General features: G+C 26.3%; 1 protein-coding gene across 2 annotated transcripts in view; it reads left to right on the top strand.

The window, feature by feature from the left end:
• LOC122523974 overlaps positions 1 to 24,700 on the top strand; it is a 94,771-nt gene that overhangs the window by 55,874 nt on the left and 14,197 nt on the right. For both annotated transcript variants that reach the window (XM_043645976.1, XM_043645975.1), the window contains 2 exons: positions 4,021 to 4,313; positions 11,874 to 12,082. In XM_043645976.1, coding sequence (XP_043501911.1) covers positions 4,022 to 4,313; positions 11,874 to 12,082 — 501 coding nt within the window. In that variant the 5' untranslated portion in view covers position 4,021. The remainder of the gene's footprint in view (positions 1 to 4,020; positions 4,314 to 11,873; positions 12,083 to 24,700) is intronic.

Below are 24,700 nucleotides of genomic sequence, written 5' to 3'. Positions count from 1 at the left end.
CGTAGATAAAATTGGCATTAAATTTTACTGGATACAAACCCAACGGATATTCACTTGCAAGATTCATTAAAATAAAACGATACAGTTGTTCGTTAAAATTTTAATTGATGTTTTTTTATTTTCCTACAATAATTAAAGTTTGTCTTTGTTATTACGAGTAACCCAAGCAATAAAGATCGTTTGCGCATAATTGCAACAGAGGTCATTTTCTTTTTCCAGTTTAAAGTTGATCTGTCTTCCAAATCCTGTTATCTTGATGCTCCGAAAATCACTTACTTTAATACGTACTTCTGCGTCATTACAATGAATTTTATTGTATCACGTTCTGCTAACTGTGGATGAAAAATTTTCGATCAGTTCTTGGGTGAGAAACTTTTCATTGTTGGAAGTGATGACGTATTGTTTCTTGCTGTCAAGAATTGATCAAATTAACCGGCACAGTGACGGGATTTTAGAACTCGTAAACTGAAATAAGAAACGCTAAAATGTAACAGGTGGATTTGTGGAAAAATAAATAAAAGTAATTTGTTTAAAAAATAATATGTATATATATATATATATATATATATATAATTAGAAGAAAAGAATATATATATATAATTAAATATTAAAATGTTTTCCTAGCTTCTTCAAGTAAAATAATTCTTACTATTTAAATTACCCTTTTTGTAATAAGAATCAAATTCACAAGATCTAATTTGATAATAAATACAATTTTTATTACTTCAAATAAATTTTTTTGATAAAAGTAAGAGAAAATAATTTAATCTATTTCGAATGATAAGAAATTACTGTAATTAATATTAATAATATTTCAACTTGAATAGCATTCTATTTAAACGTTTGCTAAGAGATATCTTTCTTCTTGCTATTTTATGCGAAAGATGTTGCCATTAAGATGGAAATTCCTTTGAAAGGAAAGATCAATCAAATGCACTTTAAATCAAATCCGATGGATGCTTCTGGTAATAAACGTCGTTCATGGGACGTCTATTTCAATCCATTAGTCTCTAATAAGATTCTACATGGCACTTCGCTCGGAATATCATTTCTCATTTGTGTTTTTTCTTTTCTTTTTTTTTTTTTCAAAGAAAACGCATCAAAATAATATCTTTCGTATATGTCGTCTACTAAAAGTAACTTTTCTTCAACTTTAATTGCGGGTAGTGTAATAATTAAAAAATATATTAGATAAAAAAATTAGCAAGAACGAAACAAGATATCGGTGGAAGGAAGAATTTACATGTTCATAAAATCGAAGCATAATTTATACTCATGCTAAAGTTTCATTAATATTTGAGAAAAATGTAGTATTGTGGATTCTTGTTGTTTGATACTCTTTCGTAATTTTTATATTATACAAATAACATTTAACAAATCATAATATAATCCGTAACGTCTGCTAGCTATATACAGTGACTCAAAAGTTCGGAAACTACAATATAACTAATTTTATCTCTAAATATTTCGGTTATTTAACAAATCACTGATTTTTTGACATATTGTTCTATAATCTTTTCTTAATAACCAATAAGATTTTTTGTAGCAATTATCAATTTTAATTTAAAATACCAGAATAGATTTAGTGCAATAGATAATTTATTAAAAAACTAATTAATAATTTGTATTAAAACGATATTATCTGTTAATTTCAAGATACCTACATATTTTGTTAATTATGTAATAAAGAATTCAGACTTTAAAGGCTTAGCATATATTTTCTTCCTTAATAAACGTTTTTCTTAATAAGTTGATTAAAATTAATTAAATGATTATGATAAAATCTACGATATGTACAAATAAATTTCTAAACATAATAAATAACTATAGTATATATAGAGTATCTTAAAAATTGCATCACTGAGATAAGTACAACAAAGTAAGTACAATTTACTCGAAACTTCTAAAAGAGAATTGGAAAGAGGAGGAAGAAAGTGCCCGTAGGTACTTATTTTCGAGTTGCCAAGTTTCCTTGTGTGAAAACACTGAATGCGCTTTTTTCAATCAGGAAGCACAATTACATCGAAAGTATCTTATAGTCTTGCCTACGTGACCGAAGTGAGTGCTGCAATCATCACGGCGCTATCGATTTTTCAAGCTCAAGTGCTTTCAAAGCTACCCTGAGTCTCGCTAAATATTTAATCGCGTTAAGCTTTGTTCCAAACTATTGGCAGAATCCTTACGTTGGAAAAAAATCCGATACTCGTTCGACGAGCACAAACACGGAATCAACTGAGGATTTTGAGATAAAGATAAAAAAAGAATTAAAAAATTGATAAATAAGGGAATAATGGACGCTATAAACCCTTTTTAAAACATAGTAAAGGGAATAAGGGAAATACAATTTAATTAAAAAATAACAGTTCATAATTTACAAATTTCTTTCATACATTTTGGTAACAAATTAAAAAACAAAACGAAGTTAAATTACTTTAAAATCAATGATTGTAGAAATGTATTTATCTTTCTTCATTAAAAAGTTGAAATAATTAGATTAAAAGATAAGTTTGACCGTCATTGCCCACGTGCATTGATAATCCTGGTTACACAAATCTTATCTAGAAATTAAACTCTCGATGTTACTTAATTTTCTTGAAACTTGATTGAAATGTGTTTAATGTTCCATTCTTTAATTATTTATATTTTTATTCTTTAATCTTTCTGGATATTGTTACGTTCTGTAACTTAAAATAAAAAATCATTTAAGGTATACTTGATATTCTAATGTACTTCCACTAATACTTTCGATTGATTAAACTAAAATACATTTATTTTAGTTGAAAATTTTTATTCTAATAAAATATCAGATCGATATTGTTTAATATTCGAAGTATTATATATTAATAGATATGTAATTTTTAAACAAATGTATATTGTGTTATTTTTACTTTAATGTATATTAAACAGATTTTGATACTAAAAAAACATTTAAATAACAATAAAAACAAAAGATAGCCAACCGTCAAACATGATACTCCCCCTGTTTTCGCAGTTATACTAAGATATACTATTTTAAGGTACAGGTGTTTTCTGTACATTATTTTTGTCTGTGTTTAATTAATTTATTACAAATAAAGCATTCAAGTTTCACTCATTAAATATGTAATTAAGGCAAGTTTCTTATTTATTAATTTTCTTCATTCTAAACACATTACAATCTCGGTTTCTCGGTTTGCAAAAATAATTCGTTCCAGAAATGTGCTCCTAATTCAAAGCACCCATGTATCAAAGCGAATTTCGTTGTAAAATTTCGTCATAATGGAAAATAGGGCAATTATTTATTCATATAAAAATGATATAAAATACAAAATATTAAAAGAAAATTAAACATGCTAATCTACACTTTACTTACTACGAATACACTTGGCAGACGACAAGCGTATCCATACTGTTTATATTGCAAGATATCATTCGTTTATTAAATAAAAATTTTGTGCTCGTCTTGCGGAACACTCGAAAACCAAGTTATTCGTAATCCAAGGTTTAATTGTATAACAATAGATTTCAAGCAAAAATCTGATAAATGTAATGGTGTATGATTTTAAGGGTCACTCTCTATACATCATTTATTCTAATTTATATACGTAATAAACATTTTCAATGCTCCCTGGTACGTAACTAATGAAAGAATCCATAAATATTTAAGAATTCCTACAGTAAAAGAAGAAATTGCAAACTTCAGTAAACGTTAAAAAAAATCGTTTAGCAAATCATCCGAATCCTCCTTTTATAATTTACTGGAAAACTCTAAATTAGTGCGTAGACTAAAAAGGTTCTATCATTGCAACCTAGGAATGAAATTTTCTTAAGTAATAATATAGTTATACTGTGTAACAGATATATCCGTTTATACTTATCTTTTTGTAATATTATTTGTAACAATTCATGTTAATGTATCACGTCAGCAAAAATTACTTATAATTCTCGGCTGAGAATTGATTGTATGTCTCTCCATTAAAAACAAAAAAAGAAAAATACACTTGATTGAAATGCTTTACTTTTTCTTTTAAATTGTTGCAGAATGTCTAACGAGAATGCAGCAGTGTGCGGTTGCGGTATAACCGTAGATGTGTCTAGAAGAAAAGTACCAGTCCCGTTGCCCATATGGAGGCACGGCAAATCAGATGGTCGAAGTTCGAAAAAACAAAACGATAGCCGTGGATCAAAACATAGAAATTCTGAAACTGGAAGCAGTAGTTCTGCGACTGATCACTTGAAACCAATGACGAAGAGTAATAAACAAGAAAGACGTTTAAATCAAACGAGAAGGACTCGAAGCGCTGAACGGGTTGAATCTTATTACACATACATTGGTAAGTATAGCATTTTATCGTATTTTATATAAACAATGTAAAATATAATATTTAATTAAAATTACACAATCTCACGCTATCGTATTTTAAAACAATTAGTACAAATTAGATTATGATGAAATAATGTTTATTAAATAATGTTAACAAATAAAATAGTATTATACACGATAAGCATAATATTTCAAGACAATGGTTCTCAAAGTGTGCATTATGAAATATTATACAATTTTCGTCATTTTAATTTCATTTGCGACTTCTTATTTGTGTGAAACTAAATTTTCAGCAGTTGCTGTGATAAAATCTATATATCATGCGAAAATTAATGTGGAGAAAGTAAATTAGGGTGTATCTAGATTAATTCTGTATCTAGATTAATTCTACAATTTGAAAAAATGTGCACCAACAGAATCATCCATCTAATCAATTATTATAATTATTTGAATTTGTTCAATTACATACTTCTGAAATATAAAATTTGTTTTATTTTTATTTTTATTTAACCCTTGCGAGAAATAATTGGCTATTTTGCAAAGTGTACGTATTAAAGTTTGGCTTAGGTTTTATTTCTGTTGATATCCTCGATCATGATTCTCGCGTTTATCCGCTCTTTACATTCTCACACCGAAAAATCTACCATCCAATATAATGCTTGTGTTGCGTTTTTGATTAGCGCATGAACGATCGTCGAGGTTGAAGGGAGAGAGGGGTTTCCACTATTACAGAGAAATGTTTAGGTACATTTCTTTAATGTATTCAATTAATAAAGTGTTTATATTCCTCTTATTTCTTGTATCGTGAAGCATTTTGTTTAATTTGTCGTATACTTATATAACCTCAATGCTTTGTAAATAAAACATTTACTAACATTTTATATTCCACAACAGTAGTCAGTATGAGCATCATGTTAAACAAATAAAATTTTATAAATTTTATTATATAATTATAAACTTTATCAAGAACTCTACTCACACAATTATGTAATGAGTAATACATTATTACACATTAATGAATTTCACAGAATACATATATCACATCACAAATAATTAATAGGAATATTAATTAATTCAAATCTAATCTTAAACTATTCATATCAATTTAAGCTCATAAACAGAATTTCTTTGAAATCTAATATTCTCATTTAAACATACGCATTTTCTTTCTCTTTTGTTGTATTAACGTTTATCCTTCTTGACTTTTATTATTATAGCATTATTTTTTCTTATAGATTTACTAACTTTAAACGTTGAAAAAGATACATGCATTAATGTAATTATTTCAAAAAATTTTTAATATACTATTCTGAAATTTTTGTAATTTGTAAAAAACCTACTGTTAATAATTGTAACCGATCGTAAGAATAGTCTTTTAATTTTCTTTTAAATATGTTGTTTTAAATCTTCCTTGTTTATTTACATATACATATTACTTTTACTGACCTGTTTCTTACAATATTTCTTAAAAAAAAGCTATTGCTTTACATAGATGTTTTACATTTATACTGCTTTTATTTTCAATTTTAAAAATCGTTGGCTGTATGGCACCATACAAAACACTTTTTATTGTTCTCATATTACGACTCGCCAATTCCATTGTTGCTTCGGTTCTTTTGTTCTTCGAAACTTCCACTGTGGTGCAACTCATCCCCTGCCGCTGAATTTTAAGACGATTCTCTCGTTTTATAATTTCCGATTTCAAAATAGCGTATACATATATTCACAACTAAAACATTCATTTCTTTTAATATCTTTTCTTTTATCTTCTTTGAGCAAACAATTCAAAAGATTTTTTCTTTTCTTTCAATATCAAATTCAATAAATTTTTCATTTGCAGGTGACAGTTAAAAATCTATTTTTTATTGGTCTACAAAACGTTTTATAAAATTTCGTATTCTTTTTAAAATCACTGTAAATTGACGTTGAAAATTACTTTTAAATAAATTATAAGTTTAATTGTAAATCATTAAATTTTCCCTTCGAGACTGTACTAATCTCTTATTATTTTATACACTGCAGATATAATAATTTATAATATTACCACGTGTTTCATATTATTTACTATATTGGTTGCCATAAATATCGATTGAACTGTTACGAATGAAGAGACCAATCTTCATTCTGGTCAAATTGTAACAATATCCTGTTATGTTGAAACTTGAACGGTGTATTCGAACCACTCACTATTCTATTTCTTGTTATTGTTTTAATCGACTATTATTTAATTTGTCACAAATTTCTTTCTATGTATGTTTTAACAATCAATTTAATTCTCGTTGTCAATTGAAATTTATTACTGTATGAAAGTAATAAATATAATATATATATATATATATATATATATATATATTATTAGAATCTTCGGAAAATAATTTCAAATGAAATATGACCGATGATTTTTTCATATTTAGAATCCAAATCATCCAATCAGCATCCACCAGTGATTTAGGTTTTGATGCATTGTGCGTATGATATCGTTTTGTCAGAAAAATATAATATGCAGTTATGTTTATACTGGTTGTGAATGCTCTAAAGAAAGTTTCTATAAATATAAAACTTTCCATTTATATTTTTAAGTATCTTGCACATTAATTTTTTTTTTTAATAAAAATAAACTTCGAATAAAGGAAAGTATAGGCGAAAATATTTTATTTATTCCGACTTAATAATGAAGTCACTAAAGAAATCACAATTGTGCAATCGTATTATTATTAATCGTGTTCGATTAATAATCAAGTTAATTCGTAATCGTGATATTTATCATTCTTAATGAATTCTATTATCATTAATTGTTTCGTGTCTAATAAGTTCATGAACGCGTGGTTTAATTTCAATTTGAGGAAAATTAATTTAAACTCTTTTTTTACTAATATTAATTAACGAATGGTGTAAAATCTCGTTGGTTGATCAAATGTTCGAAGTAGAAATTTAAATTATTAAAAGCTTGAAATAAGTACGTGATATTGCACATACTAATAAATAGTTCAAAATTCGTACCAGGATTAAATTCCTAATAAATATTATTTTTGCACAAAGTTTTAAATTTTACTTAAAATTCTGAATTTGTAATATTGAATTTATACTTTGAACGATGACTTTACAATTTGAACTAAGTTTCTATATTTTAATTAAAGTTTTTGCACATTGAAATCTAGAAACCAAATTACTCGCATCAATACCTTAAAGAATTTTAGAGACTATCTAATCCCATTTTTTAATGAAAGCAAAGATAAAATTAGGATTTTAAAAATACAAATTACTGTTCAATCAGAAAAATTAATTTCTCGAAGTTTGGGAAGTATGAAGTATAGATAGTTTATAGGACAAACATAGACTGAAATATAAACAATAATCCAGAGAGAGAGAGAGAGAGAGAGAGAGAGAGAGATGTTTTTCCTGCATTTTTGGCCACCAGGTACTTTTGAAATAATTACATCCCAGCAGTCATTGTTTTGTTTGAAAAATATATATTTTCTGCATTTCTAGTTTTAATACTAATGGTTGTGTCAGGATTGCATTTGGATTTGTTTTTTGTCACGTGCAATAAAAATTTTCACTTATTGAACATCTGCCGCGTCGTAAAATTTCATCTGTCGATATTTAATTATGCGAAATGATCCTAATATGGGGTTGGGAAAAAAGTTCTTTCGTATATTAATGCAAAAGTGAAACCAATTATTTTCACATTTTGTATCCAGCCCTTTCCAAGGGGTTTCAAATTATTTTGTACTCTATATTTCGTTCCTTACAGATATCATAATTGATAATTTATAGGTGTGACGTAATTTTTTCCATGATTCATATCATTTCCAAGAACGAAATGTATTTTTGATATTAAAATTGAAAAACTTTGAATCGGCTTTGTGTCACACGTACTATAATACTAAATAATTTCCATAAACATTACAAATTTTTTTATTAGCCTGATATGCATTCTTCCTTTGTAATAAAATTTCCAAATGTATTAAATATTTTTCTTTTATTTCACTCATTTTACAAGACGCAATAAATTTTGACTGAATAAATAATTATCAAATATTTTTTTTTATTAGTCTATGATATGTCAATTTTCAGATCCACGCAAATAGTATCAAATCCGATTAATATTATTAGAATTATGTAAACTTAAATCCATCTACCAAGAAAATATGAAAAAACGTTTTTCTCAATTCTATATTTTTTTTCATATTTTTAATAAAATTAATCGAAACATTCTTTATATTCCAAACAATAAAATCAACATACGATTGAAAATGTATTAGCCTCTGTAAAAGTATTTTTTATAATATGAACCTACCTAAAGTTTTTTTTTCTATAAAAATAATCGCTATTCATTTACATAGACAAGATTTACATAGAAAACAAAATTACTTTTTGTCCAAGCCAATATTTTCAAGTGGTTGATTATTCTTCTGTATGTTTTTGTACTTTATCGCTAGAATTTTCACTTTGTCATCGTTTGCTTTGACGTTGTATTCGTCCTTGTTGTCGACAATTTCTACTACATTCCTCATAATTTGAATATCCAGAATATCTTGAAGTAAGATCAGTGTGGTTGAAGTATTTTTAATAGATTACAAGAATTCAATTATAACATTATCTTTTAATATTTGCAGTGAAATAAATCATCTTTTTACCATACGTATGTTTTACTTTAAATTATTATTCAAGATTTCTTTTATCTTTAGTGATTTTATTTTCTTAAAATAGTTTCTTTTTGTATGCCAATAAAAAGATGTAAGTTTTTGTTATTATTATTTTTTTCCGATGATACATTTTTACGATTATTTCTGTGTTCTCGTTAATTAATCCATAGATCAAACAAAAATTACAGCTTTTCTCGTATATGATTTACTCAGATTGGAAAGGGATCCACTATCATAATTATAATAGAATGTAGATTTTTATTTACATTTATGTATCAAAATATACTAAATATATGTTAAATTAATACAAAATATATGCACAATTTTCTGAGAATTAATTTGTCGGAATTATTCTGATTAAGATATTTTATGTTTTTATTTCAATCATATGAAGTCATTTAAATACCTATCGGTATTTAATGTATTGGTAGCAATCATTACTTTGTATTAACATAAGAATGTTATATATGAATATTATTCTTTTTTAAAGGACTATTATTTATCATATTCCTATACAAATCTTCTGATGCAACTTTAGCATCTTTTTATGCATAGTAATTACTTATATGCTGTTTTAATTGTAACTTTTAGACACATTGAATAGAAATCAAAAGAATAAAAAATTGAATAGATTTAAACTCACATTCATTATATAGAATATTAAATTTATCACATGATCATAAACTTTTATATAGCAAATGTTATATATTATCGTGAACAAACAAATTTGTAATTTAAAATTCAGATATCCTATTTCTTTAATCATTATGCATTTCTTGCTTGATTACGACATTGAAAAACAGAATTAGATAATCATATTCAATGAAACATAAATAATATTTTTAGCTTACTTTAAATAAAATTACAACGCATATCTTATCATGTGGCAATGTTATTATTAGAATACAGATACAGTATTATATGTTGTTAATAAAGAAAAGAAATCCATACATGTATGTATGAGTATGTGTATATGTATAAGTACGTATGTGAAAGAAAAAAATAGGAAAAATCTATTAATATGGTGAATATTTATCAATTTTAAATATTTGATTTTGAATGAAAAGGTCTATCAAATGAGTATACATAAAAAATGTAGAAATATAAATAACATATGCAAAAATTATACAATATACAAGAAATACGAAATGTGTAATTTGCAAAATTAATATGCAAAATTAAAAATACCCCTTGTGTTTGAAAATATGGTATACATTTCCAAATTAATTGTGATCGAATTAGTGATATATATTTACAAACAATTGCAATTTTAGTTAAGTAGAGTAAGTTTATTGACAAAATTTAAAACAAAAAATTATTATAATCAAAGTTTATCTTGTCTTCTGTACTTTCTCTTTGCAAGCTAATACTACTTCCACTATAATCCCCCATTTCCTAAAAACGATGGACGGGGGGATTCTATTTTGTTTTATAATAAATACAATATTTTAATTATTAAAAATTGTTTATTTGATCGAAAACAAATATCTGGCTACTATTATCCGTTATTCTACGATAAATGTTAATTGCATCTAACCATAAGATTACGTTGTTATTAAATTAATTAGTTCATCCGTTAATCTTCAATGTTATTAAAAATGTATACTATATTTTCGTACGGAGAAAATATATCTTTTAGAATTCTCCAGTAAAAAATGTATTTTTAATTTGATTCTATTTATTTATAAAATTAAAAGTCACAAATTAAAAATCTTCTTAATTAATATTATAAATAATCGAAGAAAGTTATTTCCAATATCGAATGATCTTGATCAATTTTATCATAATCGTTCATTGAATATTGTAAAATTGAAATTCATTAAACTTTAAGTTTCAAAATATACAAAATTAATTATAAACTTTCGACAGATAATATCTCCGGTAGATAAGATCCTTTCTTTGAAACATTAATTAAATGTCTCGAAGAGAAGGAAAGTCATTTTCTAATAATCTTTTAATAATTATTTTAATAATTTTTATTTATAGATAATAGTAAATAATTTATTAAAAATGTTTGAATAATAACAAATAAATATATATATAATTATGTAAGATTTTTTATATTTATTTATTATTATTATTTATTAAAATAATAAATTTTAACAGTAATTATTAAACGATTTAAGAATATAAGAGATAGAACGATAAGCATCTATAATCTAAATTCACAATCTATCGCCACGAGATATTAGGTGTTACCCTTTACGCCGTAATCCGAAGACAACCGTCATAGTTAGCGAAGGATACGCCGTACTTTACTCTTCGTCGCCTATCGTCGTCTTTCGAGTCCCTACGCCGTTCCCTGTTGTTTTTCGTCTTTTTCTTTCACACCCAATACTCGTCGTATAAACAATGAACTTTTCGGACTGCCCTCACCGGTCCTTTCCGTCGCGTATATATGCCTTACATCCATCGTCTCTCGTCATTTCCTGGCATTCTTTCTAGAAACTTCCCGATGATTCCCGATCACGAATACTCTTCCTACACTTTAAAATCGGGAACGTTCGAGAGACTTCAATGGGGCCACATAAAGGCGACAAGTCCAGACGGTGTAACCTTACAGCCTAAACTAACGAATATACTCTGATCTAACGAAACGGATCCTTTCTCTTTCCTCAACTGATACATTCTCTCATCCACCCATACTCATACCATCACACATATCACAAATAAAGGCCTACATTTACTTGGTAATACTTATAAAGAAATCGTCTATTAATAATTCTAGAAACTTCGATACGCACACTTTTGGAATATTCCCCAATCCCAAATTATAATTGTAAAATAAAATAAAATGAAATAAATCAATAACATTAAATGGAGAATTTTAATTCTACGGTTAAAGTCAATTACTTGATTGATCATGGTACGTTTAATGTTGATTTCGATCGATTACTCTAATTAATTACCATTTTCTGCAGATTCAAATTCGAGCATACTAAATGGAGCGATTCGTGAAACCATACCCGAGGCTCTCTACGTGACTATACCAGAAACGCCGAACGTGACGGCAAATGATACCGGAAGTAGTCTAACGAATGCGCAAAACCGATCATTACCTGTCTACACAATTCCTTCGATGACTTCACCACCGCCTACATATGACGCTTCTATCGCTAAATCGGGACAGGTAAATTTTTTCATTTATTTAATAAAAAATTAATATAATGAAATATACATTTTTTTAATAAATTTGTATTCATTTTATATTTTGTAATTGACAACTTTAATCTTGCAATTTTTTAATATCTTGAACAATATTACTTTCGATTATATATTACTGACACACACAATATTACTTAATAGATTATATTATTATTACATTAAAATAATATATTCTTACATCTATCAAATATAATTTTTTCGTCGCAAAATTGTTGATAATGAAATAAGTACTATTTGTATTTTATTGCAAAATTATGAGGCCTTTATATTTGTAGACGGTAAATTATACCTGACCATCTCAAGGACGTATCAAATTTAAACTATCCGTCACTGAATATTCCTTAAACTTTAGGATCTTGGATCCATGCATCGTGTATCTAACGTTTATGTCACTAACGTATTTAGATATATTAGTTCTATTTGGTGTAAGATCGATGAGAAGCTTGTAATGTTTTTCAAAAAACGAGATTACATACAGATCATTATATAAGTTTCTCTTCATGTTACGCTTTGACGTGTCAGATGCAATGCTCAATTAAATTTAATTTTTAATTGGAGTAAATTCCCATATTTGATTACGTAGTACATTGTAGGAGAATTCGCATTATATGAGAAAGACAGTCGCAATATCTTCAGCGTGTTATAGGAATTTGTGCTGTAGGCATTCATGTTATACCGTAGTCTACTGTATATTCATTTATTATTGTTAAAACTGTACACATTGGAAAGACTAATGAAATATCTTGCTATGAAGGATGTCATGTAATTGGTAGTACAAGCGAGTAGGGAGTAATTCGACATGAAAAACTAAATAAAAAATATAGAATAAAATTTTTTCATATAAAATAAGTTTGAAAATTTGTCATGTAAGCGTGCACTGCAGACAGTTTAAGTTCGATAGATTTCATTATCTTACTCTTGAATATTTCGAAGAGTATTTTCGGGCTTCTTAATATCTTTACAAACATTGTCAGTGTGATAATATCTCTTTTATCTTTTTCAGTTTTCAGAGTTACAAACTCATGAGAACGACAGGATTTATAGTTTCCAATTTTTTAACAATTTTATACAGTTGTATAACTCGTTTATGAAATTACATTGCACCATAAGAGAGAGGAGCAATACTCAACAATTTCCACGATATCAAAGGAAGAAATTTTGTAAACATTCTTATATACTAGATATTTTTGCCTTAATTTTAATTTTATTTCTGTATTTCTTAATTTCTTTATTGTATAGTATGTTTTATTTACTTCATTTTTTTTACTACAATTTTAGTTTTTCATCTTTTTCGAGTATTTTATCATATAATATAATTATGTTATTTATTATGTGTTATTTATGTATATGTTGTTCGGTCTATAATTATCAATTATATTACTTGCGTAATCAATAGTTTTAATATTTTTCTCCGCTATATTCCCGATAGAATTATGATAAAGTATTCTAAAAAAATGGAAGAAAGAATATTTTACAGTTTAATTTAAGAAAAGGAAATTTTAGAAAAAAAGAATAAAGTAGATAAAACATACTGTACAATAAAGAAATTAAATAAAAGAATTAAATTAAAATTAAGGAAATATAATTGTTAGTATATTAGAATGTTTGTAAAATATTCTTCTTCCTTTGATATCATGAAAATTGTTGAATATTGCAGCCTCAATCGGTTCATCAATTGTATTGGATGAAGTTTTATGTTGCAAAGACTGTATAGAATTGAAGAATTCTAGATTCAGATTATTTTAAAATTGTTTTGATTATTAGTCAACAGCCTGGTTACGTTACAAAAACTGGTTCTCGTGTCAACATTTAATTCAAGCAACGATGGGTACGTGTACATACACGTTAGTAGTACATGGATGAATGATTTAATCGGAAAACCCGTGTGCTATTGACTTCAGCGAGACGATAAAAAGTTTGCTATGTGTGAGAAAGTAACGTAGAAAAAATAATTCAAACCAGTAAAAGGGAGATGAATAAAGACGAAGGTTATTTGATTACTAAATGTTTCAACTCATTCGTTAATCTTCAATGTTTTTTAAAATGTATACAATATTTTTGAGTAAAGAAAATAAGTATTTTTTTCTTACTCTTAATCATAGAATATTCTGACAGGTTATAAACAAAACACGCAGTATAATCAGTACATATTATAATAGTTTGTTTCATACGAAGGCATTTTGAAAATTCACTGACCTAGTTATTGTAGATCAGTACTTGTTATAAATTCGGGAAGGCATTTTATGATTGTTGGAACAAAAGTGGTAAGATAGTGTGATTGTATGAGAGAAAGAGGGAAAGAAAAATGATGAATGAGATGGAAAGGTTAGAAGCAAATTCGGTGCAGGGTTCTTTCGGAACAGAGATTCTTTCCAATTCGTTTGGTTATTCCATTTGGTCATGTGTAGTTTATCGGCGCCGACTGGAACATAAATCCTGTAAACATATCGTGTCAACTTCCAAAAAATATCTTCTGCACATTGCATTTTCATCGAAAAAGAACAAAAAGTATGTATGAAACAAGAGATCTCTGCCACTGTCACGCTTTGTTTTCGTTCTTATCGTTGACATTTTTAAATTCTCTAGTTTTTAGACTGAAAAAAACACTTTCTCAATATTATTTTATCGTAATCAATCACTTATTATTAAATGATATTTGATATTTAGCACTAGAATTATGGAAAAGTGGTCAAAATTTTAGATTAAAATAAAGTAAATCTCTATTATTTTCTTATTTTTTGCTTCTGTAATATAAAAATCTATAACAATATGATTATTTGCAACAGTATTCTTTTTCTTCTGGATCAATATTGAATACAGACTGAAGAAATATTTGAATTTATTGATTTAATTTTCTTGAATAACATATTTTATCAATAACGTATTTTATTATTTTGATTGGTATGGCAAAAATAAAATGAATAACGAAAATATTCGGACCTCAGCGTTATTACAAAAGCAATGTTTTCTATTTCATATAAATGTGCTGTAAAAAATAAAATAGCGTTATGCTATTCGGTTGGCAATTAAGTGATTGCGGATTTTAAATAAGATGGAATATTCAAAATTTTTGCTGAAAAATATAACTTTATTCAATTTGATACTGTCAGTATATGTCGATGATCTTTGGCCATCGTTCCGGCAGTGTCATAATTCCGCGTTCATAAAATTTCTGATCTTTGCTATCAAGAAACTGAATTAAATGTGATTTGTTTATCGACAAAATCCGCAATCATTTAGTTGTCAACCCAATTACAGTATAGTTTTTATTTAAAAAATATATAAAAAACTTATTCTCTCTCTCTCTCTCTTTCAATTGATATACGTAATAAATAAATAATGAAAGAAAAATCAAAGTGTGATAACTAGTTCTGAGATTTACAAAATATTGGAGACTCCATTATTTATTTCTCTTTTCAATATTTTTTATTTTTTGTTTATTACTTTTTTTTTAAAATAAATACGTTTAATAATATGTATTTATTTTTAAATAATAAGTTGTTTATTCTAAAACAATAGTTAATGGGAATCATAAATAATTATTAAAAAATATTTATTTTTCTTGCATTAAATTATTTATTAATTAATTATAAATCATTTTGACTGATTTAGTAGAAACATATATACATTAATTATCAATGATTCCAATGTCAAATATTCCTATACCAATTCAATAGAATATATTGCCAAATTTTGTTATTTTTATTTAATGTTTTGGAATCAATAATTCTTCAAACTGACTTACCTCAAAAATCTTCTGAAATTCTCTTTTTTAAAGTTTTCCTCTGCCAAAAACTGTGTTGAAAAAAAATGATATTTACATTTGTCCATATCTTCAATAATGGTAATTGAGACAGTAAGAGAAAATAAGTTTGCGAAGAATTTAGATGTCGTTTCGAGAAAATGAAGCGTGCATGGTTATCGCATTTCGTTTTCATTGCCAAACCGAAACAATATTGTAGGAATGAGTATCTATCTTATGCATTTTATTACAGTGGAAACTGTACATAAAATTTAGTCCCCAAATTAAAAGTTTAAATAATTTAACTAATTAATTTTTAATTGTATTTATAAAAAAAATTATACATATAGAAATATTCAGAAAATATCAAATGAAATTACTGTATCTATTTATACTCAATAAATTAAATATAAATCAAATTTTAATAGCCGAAAATAGAAAAAATATTTAATTCAAACTTTAAAATTAGTGTTTATTTATTTTTTTTTCCTTTCTTTCATATTCGATTAAAAAATATAATTATCTAATATTTGTTAAAAGTTACCTCTGATCTTTACAGTTACAAGAAATGTTTAAAGTGGTTGCTATTAGCTTCCAGATATTTATGTGTAAGGCGAACTACTGTTTGAACAATGTTGGTCAAAGTGTCCGGTGGGATTGCAACATATGCATTTTCAATTTAATCTCTAAGGGATGCCACAGTGTAGACGGTTTTCTGCTATACGCGTCATCCCATAGAATGCCCTATAGGTAAAAGTCTAAAGGTGGTAAATCAGGAGAACGTGAGAGGAATTCAACTGCTCTTATTCATCCTAGTCAGTATCGTTGCAAATTTTCATTTAAATAAGCTCGTACCTGTTGGTGCAGTAATGCGGTTAATATATATATATATATATATATATAGATAGATAATGTATATTATTATTAATTATTTTTTGGCATTGTTTTAGTTGTTATTTCTTAATGCTTTAGCCACGAGTAAGGTTTTTATACATTTTTTGGTAGAATTTGTATTTACGTATACAGGGTAATAAAAATATAGGTCAAATATTTTAAGAGCTTTAATGGCTTATAGTATTTTTTTAAATAAATAAAAAATGTCTTATCAACATGAATTTTATAATCAACTGTTTCGATGTGAATTAATTTTGATTATTTAAGAGCGTTAGATTTAGTAAACGAGTTATTTGGCGGCATATTGAATCTAAACAAAAGAATTTGCTTATAAATATATACATTAGTTCAAAGCTGTCAAGATAGGTTTATTATGAAAATAAACAAGAACTATTACTAATTTCAACAGAGATTACTTTTTAAACACAAACAATAGCATATAAAATATTATACCACGTTTTTTTTACTACCCTGTATAGATACCGTTAGGTATAACATTCCTAATCACTCTACAGTTTTTTCCTACACGCTGGTATCCTTGTACCATTTTCTTGTTTTTTCTTTTTTCATTACCTTGCAACTTTTTTATTTCGTATTCGATCGTTTCGGTTTAATCTCGCATTGCATCGCCATTAAACCATGAAATTCAAACTTTCCCGTGAGTTCTAATTTCCTAGATTCTCCACGAATCGGAATCATTACTCAACGTATTTCTTTTTTCCTAAATATCGAAATATATTTTTTCTTCTTAATCGATATATTCTAAAAGAAGATCGTTAATATTTCTTCGATATAATGTACGTCCAAACATATTTCTCTGATTAAAATTCTTCTGAAAATTTCTCTGATTATTTTCTACGTTGAATAATCCTCTTCCATACGAACGTCAATTTTACAAGCTATTTTTATAATGATTTTTTTATTTAAACAAAATTACGTTCTATGTGAAAAAGTCTCCTCGAAAAAAGTTTCTTATATGCTTTTTCTACTTGCACATGATAATTTATCATTTCAGCTGGAATAAAAATAGTTTTTATTATCATCCAACTATTTTCGTAATTACTATAATTACTTAGGATAATCGTAGCTTTTCTTTTTTTATTTCCTTCATCTTTTACGTTAAGTGTATCGCATCAAAAAATATAATGGAGATTCTTTCATCGATTACAGCTCTAATGAAATTAATTTCATACAATTTTGATCTCCCTTTTTTTTTCTATATATACAGTCGGTCACAAAAATATTAAGACATTAGTATTACATCGACTATTGTAATTTATACAGGGTGAATCAGAATTGACCGTACACTTAAATATCTTTCTTAAATTTAAAATTACAAATTATGTCTACATCAAAATTAAAATGATTTCGAAGAACGCACATGATTATCATAACATCATGTGTTTTAATGTTATTTTTTTAGATGTTTTTTAGGTCAAGGGGTAGACGTAACAGGCCCATATAATAACCAGCTTGCTAACTAAATCTTACCTTCCTTTGATTTTTATCTGTTAAGGAACCTGAAAAACAAAGTTTATCGGGAAAACCAATCACTTCGTAAGACATTAAAGAAAAAATCATCAGAGCTTATAAGTTAATTTTCATCTGAAATTAATTATATAACATTAGCATCTTATTTTATTAGATTAAATAAATGTATCGCAGCTCAAGTGAAACATTTTGAACATTTAGCAATAACATAAATGAAACAAATAAACCTTTTGCAAACTGAATTTTATTTATTTCATATTTCTGAGTTAATGATTGTTTGAAGGTTTTATTGTATACTGTTGATCTTGTTTAAGTGTTAGGTATAATAACATATAGGACAAAAAATGAAATTCCATTTAAAAAATCATTAGTTTTTGAAAGTTTTGCTTTCGAGAAAAATAAGTTTGAAAATAGTACTTTTAATAATTCTCAATAAATTAGCAGTTTCACGAAGTAATATTTCCTTTATTCCAGTGGAAAAACATTAATTGCCGAATATAAGAAGATGCATTCCTGTTTTAACTAACAATTCCGTACAAAGTTATAACAACACTAATCAAACTTCAATACTTATATTTTTTATATATGGTGTTTTTAATTATTTTTCAATATCGCTTTTACATATATTATTTCTTTCACATTCTGAAAATTAAAATTTTTTTAAATACATTTATTGCTATTATATATTTTATATTTTAAGTTACTTTCTAATTAGCTTTAATGTCGCATTTCTTTGATTATATAAACGATTAATTGTAAAAAAAAAACTGGTGTGTATACTTATGCACGCATGTAAGAAGTTATACTTCTTTGGCGTACATAACCTCAATAACCTTAAAAATAACTTCAAAAAATAACTTCAAAGAAAAAAAATAATTTAAAAAAAAATACAATTTATTATTATTATTATTATTATTATTATTATTATTATTATTATTATTATTATTATTATCATTATTAATTTTTCTTATAACTTTTTAATTTTCATTTATTTTTTAATTAATGTTATTACTATTATATTATTATTATTATTATTATTATTATTAATTTTCTTTTTACATAGAATATAGTTGATAAAGAAACCTGCTCCTCCTTCCCTGCTTGATGATCGATAATATTCGTTAATGTAAGCCGATTATTTTTCTTTTATTATTATATTTTTATTCATTTATTTATTTATTTAATTTTATAAATATATATAGCGTGAGCAGGTAAAAAGGGGGAGGATTGGAAGTATGAGAAGATAAGCTACTAATTATTATTATTTATTTATTTAACAAACAAAAGAAAGGAAACATATTTTCAATCGATCGATATATTATATATATAAGAAAGAAAAAAAAAATATCAAAATATAGATATCAGTTCACACTAAATATAAGAGAGATATATCGAATTACTTCACGCGTCAACAGCCGTGGCACGGTGATAGTATTAGTTCCCGCTCGATCATTTAAGTAAAGCAGCGCTAAGTACAATTAGTACTTGGATGGGGGTGACCCGCTTGAGAAAAAAAAAAGAGGAAGAGGAGGAAGAAGAGAAGACAACTTCATGCCGTAAATTTGAAATCGCTTTACCGCGCATCGTAAGTACCGACAAACTTCGTGGTGTCGATTTTTATCATGCGCTCGGAAAAAAATCACTCCCATCACATTTTTCCAAATGCGCCAAAAGAAGTATAACTTCAAAAATGTTAAATTTTTTTATTAAATAGAAACTGCAAACCCTTTCTTGTTTATTTTATATTAATTTAATAAATAGAACACAATGCTTAAAATTATATTAGTCTTCGAATATTTATGACTTTTGAATTATCCGTAATTTCTATTATTATTGAAACAATCATTGGTAGAAAATAAAAATTATTTACATATTTTTTATAAATAAAAAATTTTATTCAACACAAAATAGAACACTTTTTTTTGTTTATTGTATATTACACAATACGCAAAATTATATTATTGCTACAATATTTTTGGAAGCGACTGTACTTGATTCAACCTTTCTAATCTGCTCTCGATAATAAAAAGAACTTTACCAAGCGATAGCCTTAAGGGATCGCTTTTTATCTCTTTTTTCGTCGTCTTTTATCACATCTTTGACCTTAAGAATCGTTTTGTTACTAAAGGTCAAGAGAAATTTTATTGACATTGAAGTCGTCATGGTTGTTTGTAACTTTTTTCTTTTATAATTGGTCTGCTTTTCTTGTTCACATCTCACTTTGATATGTCTGTATTTAATAAATACGTACCTTTAGAAAAGTAAATGAAAAGCTTGCCGACAAGTTATCGTTTGTGAAAGTTCATTAAAAGAAATGAAATTTAACTGTAGGTGAGAATCGTGTAAAGTATAAAATAAAATTGAAATTTACAGAAAATACCTTAGAAATTATTAATACAGGGTATCTCAGATATAAATGTTGTAATTTTGTCAATATATTCTATGATACTAATGTAAATAAGAAAAAATGTTATGTAAATATAAGTCACGTAGAGCTTTATTAAAAAGTTATAACAAAAATTCAGAATATAATTAATAATAGTAATAGTAATCGACTTGCTGTTACTATGAACATTGATTCAAATAAATCAGGAATAAAGCTGTGTTTAGTACCATTATGAGATTTCCTTAGATTGAAAGCAATTTTCGCTAGTAATAGGTATTATAAAATTCGATTTTTGATCAAATTGATTTTTATCAATTATATATTGTCAAGAACGGTAAATATTTTAAAATGTAGTATTCATTAAATCTAGAAGTGACAATGTCAAGTAGTAAATCTATTCGAGTCAATACTCATAGTAACAACAAGCTGGTTTCTATTACTATTACCTGTTTTACCTTCCATATTTTTGTTATAACTTTTTATTAAAACTCTATGTGACTTATATTTACATAACATACATTTCTTATTTAGTGTAATAAAATATACTGACAAAGGGTGAGCATTAAAATCTAAGACACCCTGTATTGATCATACCCTGTATGTTTACAAAAAGAAGTCTTACATATTTTATTTATGTCCTCTAGTATCAAGAAATAATAACTACAACAGTGCCATAAAATAATAAATAATAATATGCATTATATTTCTCTCTGTTATTACCATCATACTACAACAAACATGTGCGAACTTATCTTAATGAGAATTTGCAAAAACGCTGGCTAGGAAAAAGAGGTACAGTTAAGCTTCTCACACGTTCTCCTAATTTACCACCTGTAGACTATTATCTATGGGGGATTCTATGAGATGACGCGTATAGCAGAAAACCGACTACACTGGCAGCCCTTTGAGATTAAATTAAAAATGCATGTGTAGCAATCCCACTGGACACTTTGGGCAACATTGTTCAAACAGTAGTTCGCCATAAGCATAAATATCTGGAAGCTAATAACCATGACTCTGAACAACTATTGCAATTATAAAGGTCAAAGGTAATTTTTATGAATCTTGTGATATCTGAACAAATTTAATATTAAAACATTTAATACACATTTTGCTCTTTCTGTAACGTGGATACGTTTCTTTGATGAACTTTGTAGATTCATAGTTATTTATTTCTCGAATAGATTTTTCTTTTTTTTAATTATTTTTAACATATCGATTTATTACGAATTTCGTAGAAACAAAAACTTTGTATTTTTCAATTAACAATTCTTCAATAAATTAATCCCAGAAATCAAAAACTTATTCACAAATTTATTTCGTTAGCAGCGCTACAAACGGACTAGATTGTTCGTTCGTGAGGAAAAAAGGAAAAGAGAAACAAAAACAGGCAGACGGATAGAGAGAAAATTTAAAAAATACATAGAAAAAGAATAAAAGACAAAACTAACAGATCATTGATGTAGAACGAAGTCTTTTAAATGCAACTAAAGAGTTGAAAGTTAATCTGTCAAGATCGATAGCATAAACGGTAGAAACAGATACCGCGAGAAATCGAGTGTGTAATTTACTCCTTTCCGGAGCCTTGATTTTAAAATACGTTCATACAACAACCTAACCGGGTTGTCAGAAAAGATAATTGTTTAATTGAGCGCATTGCTTCGTCATTCGATTTAATGCTAACATACTTCGGCCAGTCAAATAACCGGTTTTACGCTTAGAATATAAATTCTACATTCAATATTATTCCTTTTTTTCATTTATGTTTATTTTAGAATTATAATTATTAACATTTTTTTTTATTATTTACAAAATTCTGTATTTATTGAATAGGTAAACGTAAACTGTCAGTATTCAAATTTTGCATTTAATAATATTGCTTATTTTTTTATTTAACTTTACTTAAAAATTATAATTGTGAAAATATTGTTTTATTATTTTTTAAATAATGTCTTTATTATTTTAAATGTTATTTAATTAAGTATCAAATGGACTATTATTTGCATTCAATTACATAACATTTAACTTTTGTTAAAAACCAAACATTTAACCGATTATAGTATAAATATGAGTATATAAACTGTCAGCAGATTTAGCGTTAGATAAATAATTCGTAATTTTTCTTTTAAATTTTGACATTTTTCCAGTTCAAAAGCAGTTTACTAAAAGACTTTTTTAATCAACAGCAAAATGATTTTAATACGTCGAAGAATAATATGGTAATTAATACAACTCATTTTGAACTTTATGCAATAAATTGTGCGACTACGTAATTGATTTTCCGCTATTGTTTCTATAGTTTCTTGATTTTTGAAATAAATATATATTTTATTCATTCCTCTTTTGTCTTCTATTCGAGCAATTTTTATACATCGTACTGTAAGAAAAAGTAAAAATTTGTTATTACTATTATTCAATACTATTGAATAAAAATAATTAAAATTGTATAGTTAAACGTTGATTATTGAAGTTAATTATTGATTAAACGAAAACTTAAATACAAAATAGTTGTTTGAATTTATTATGACAATGATAAGTATAATAAAATTTCTGCTTTATTATTAATTTAGATCGTAAAATATTTAATTATTGTATTGTTATATATATTTCAAGAATAACCTTTTCCAAAACCATTATTCTTGTAATACCACTATTACTATCATTAATGTTATTCTTCTTTTTACGAGTTCAAGTAACTTTTCTACGAAAACCTTTCCACATAAAGCTGACATCTCCAAAGAGGTTGCGTCTTTTAACGTTTCTCTGAGGGGGTCCCTCATACAAATATCGTTTCTTGACTTTAGTGATCATACAGGAACAAGTTTTTCCCAACGTGTCTAAAATCCTTTGACTAATGTTCTTGTAATAAGATACATTAAAGAGAAACTTTAATTCCTGTTATTTTTTCTTCTCTAATAAAATAGAAATAAAGTTATCGAAACAGATAATAAATAAGCAGAGTCATCCTGTTAAAGTGGTACAGAAAAAATTCGTTGTTACAAACAAAATTGAAATAAACGCTATTTAGTTATAAACATAAGAAAATAAATATCATCTTAAACTTAAAACAAAAATATCATAATCTTATTTTTTGGTTATGTTTCTGAATTTTCGAAAAGAAACTGTTTGTAAAAGTTTATTTGAATCACCCTGTATAAATAAGTAATTAAAGAAAATCTCAAAGGAAACAATAAATAATTGAATTATATTGCACCCAATAATTAATCTTTTTCATTATTATCGATTTCTTTAATTTGTAAGAAAAAACTGTTAAAAATGCTCGATATAAGACCAATTATCATATTTTCTGGTACCATTGCGATACATATCAAGTACTATTAATATTCCAAGATCTTAGCATTCACTTTAAGGAGGAAAACCTAACTTAACCTAATTGCAATTCCAATTCAAAGGTCATAGAAGAAGGTTTTTAGTCTTTGCCAAGACTTCGTTAGAAATCAATCTTTACTCGTTCTCGTACCACGAGAGTTTCTTCTGTAAATCAATTCATTATTTAAGACCGACGATACGATAATCCAATTACTATTCAATAATCCAATATTCGCTAAAGAAGGAAATAAGAAAAGTAGAAAGAAGGATCGAAGCTCTTGGAAAGGATATATCTAAATAAATACGAATGAAAGGATAAAGTTGAGATGAAAAGAAGGAAAGAATCAAAGATCATAACGAAACCGTTTAGTTTTCGTTTTTTTCTTTTTCCACATTATTCTTTTGATCCGAAGAATATGGAAAACCGGAAGTGGATTGTATTGAAAGCACAAATAGATATCTATTAAAGCACAGCTTTCTTCTTTTATTTTTTATGTTTTAAATAAAGTCAATAAGAAGATATAAAGCAGAGAAAGAGATATAAAAAACAAAAATTCTACAATTGCTATGATTGAATATGATTATATTTCCTATCAAGTAACAAAAAAGATGCACCTTTTTACATTAAATCCATCAAAACTAGACAATGTAATTAGTTATTCATAAAACATCTTTTGCGAAAAGAATAAACGATTTGTTAATATTTTTTTTTAGTTTTGAAATAATTTAAATTCAGTGTA

The sequence above is a fragment of the Polistes fuscatus genome, unplaced genomic scaffold (assembly GCF_010416935.1).
Source record: "Polistes fuscatus isolate 324 unplaced genomic scaffold, CU_Pfus_HIC Scaffold7, whole genome shotgun sequence".
NCBI classification, from domain to species: Eukaryota; Metazoa; Arthropoda; class Insecta; order Hymenoptera; family Vespidae; genus Polistes; species Polistes fuscatus.
The sequence above is the reverse complement of the archived record's forward strand: the minus strand, read 5'-3'. Positions and strand labels throughout refer to the sequence as shown.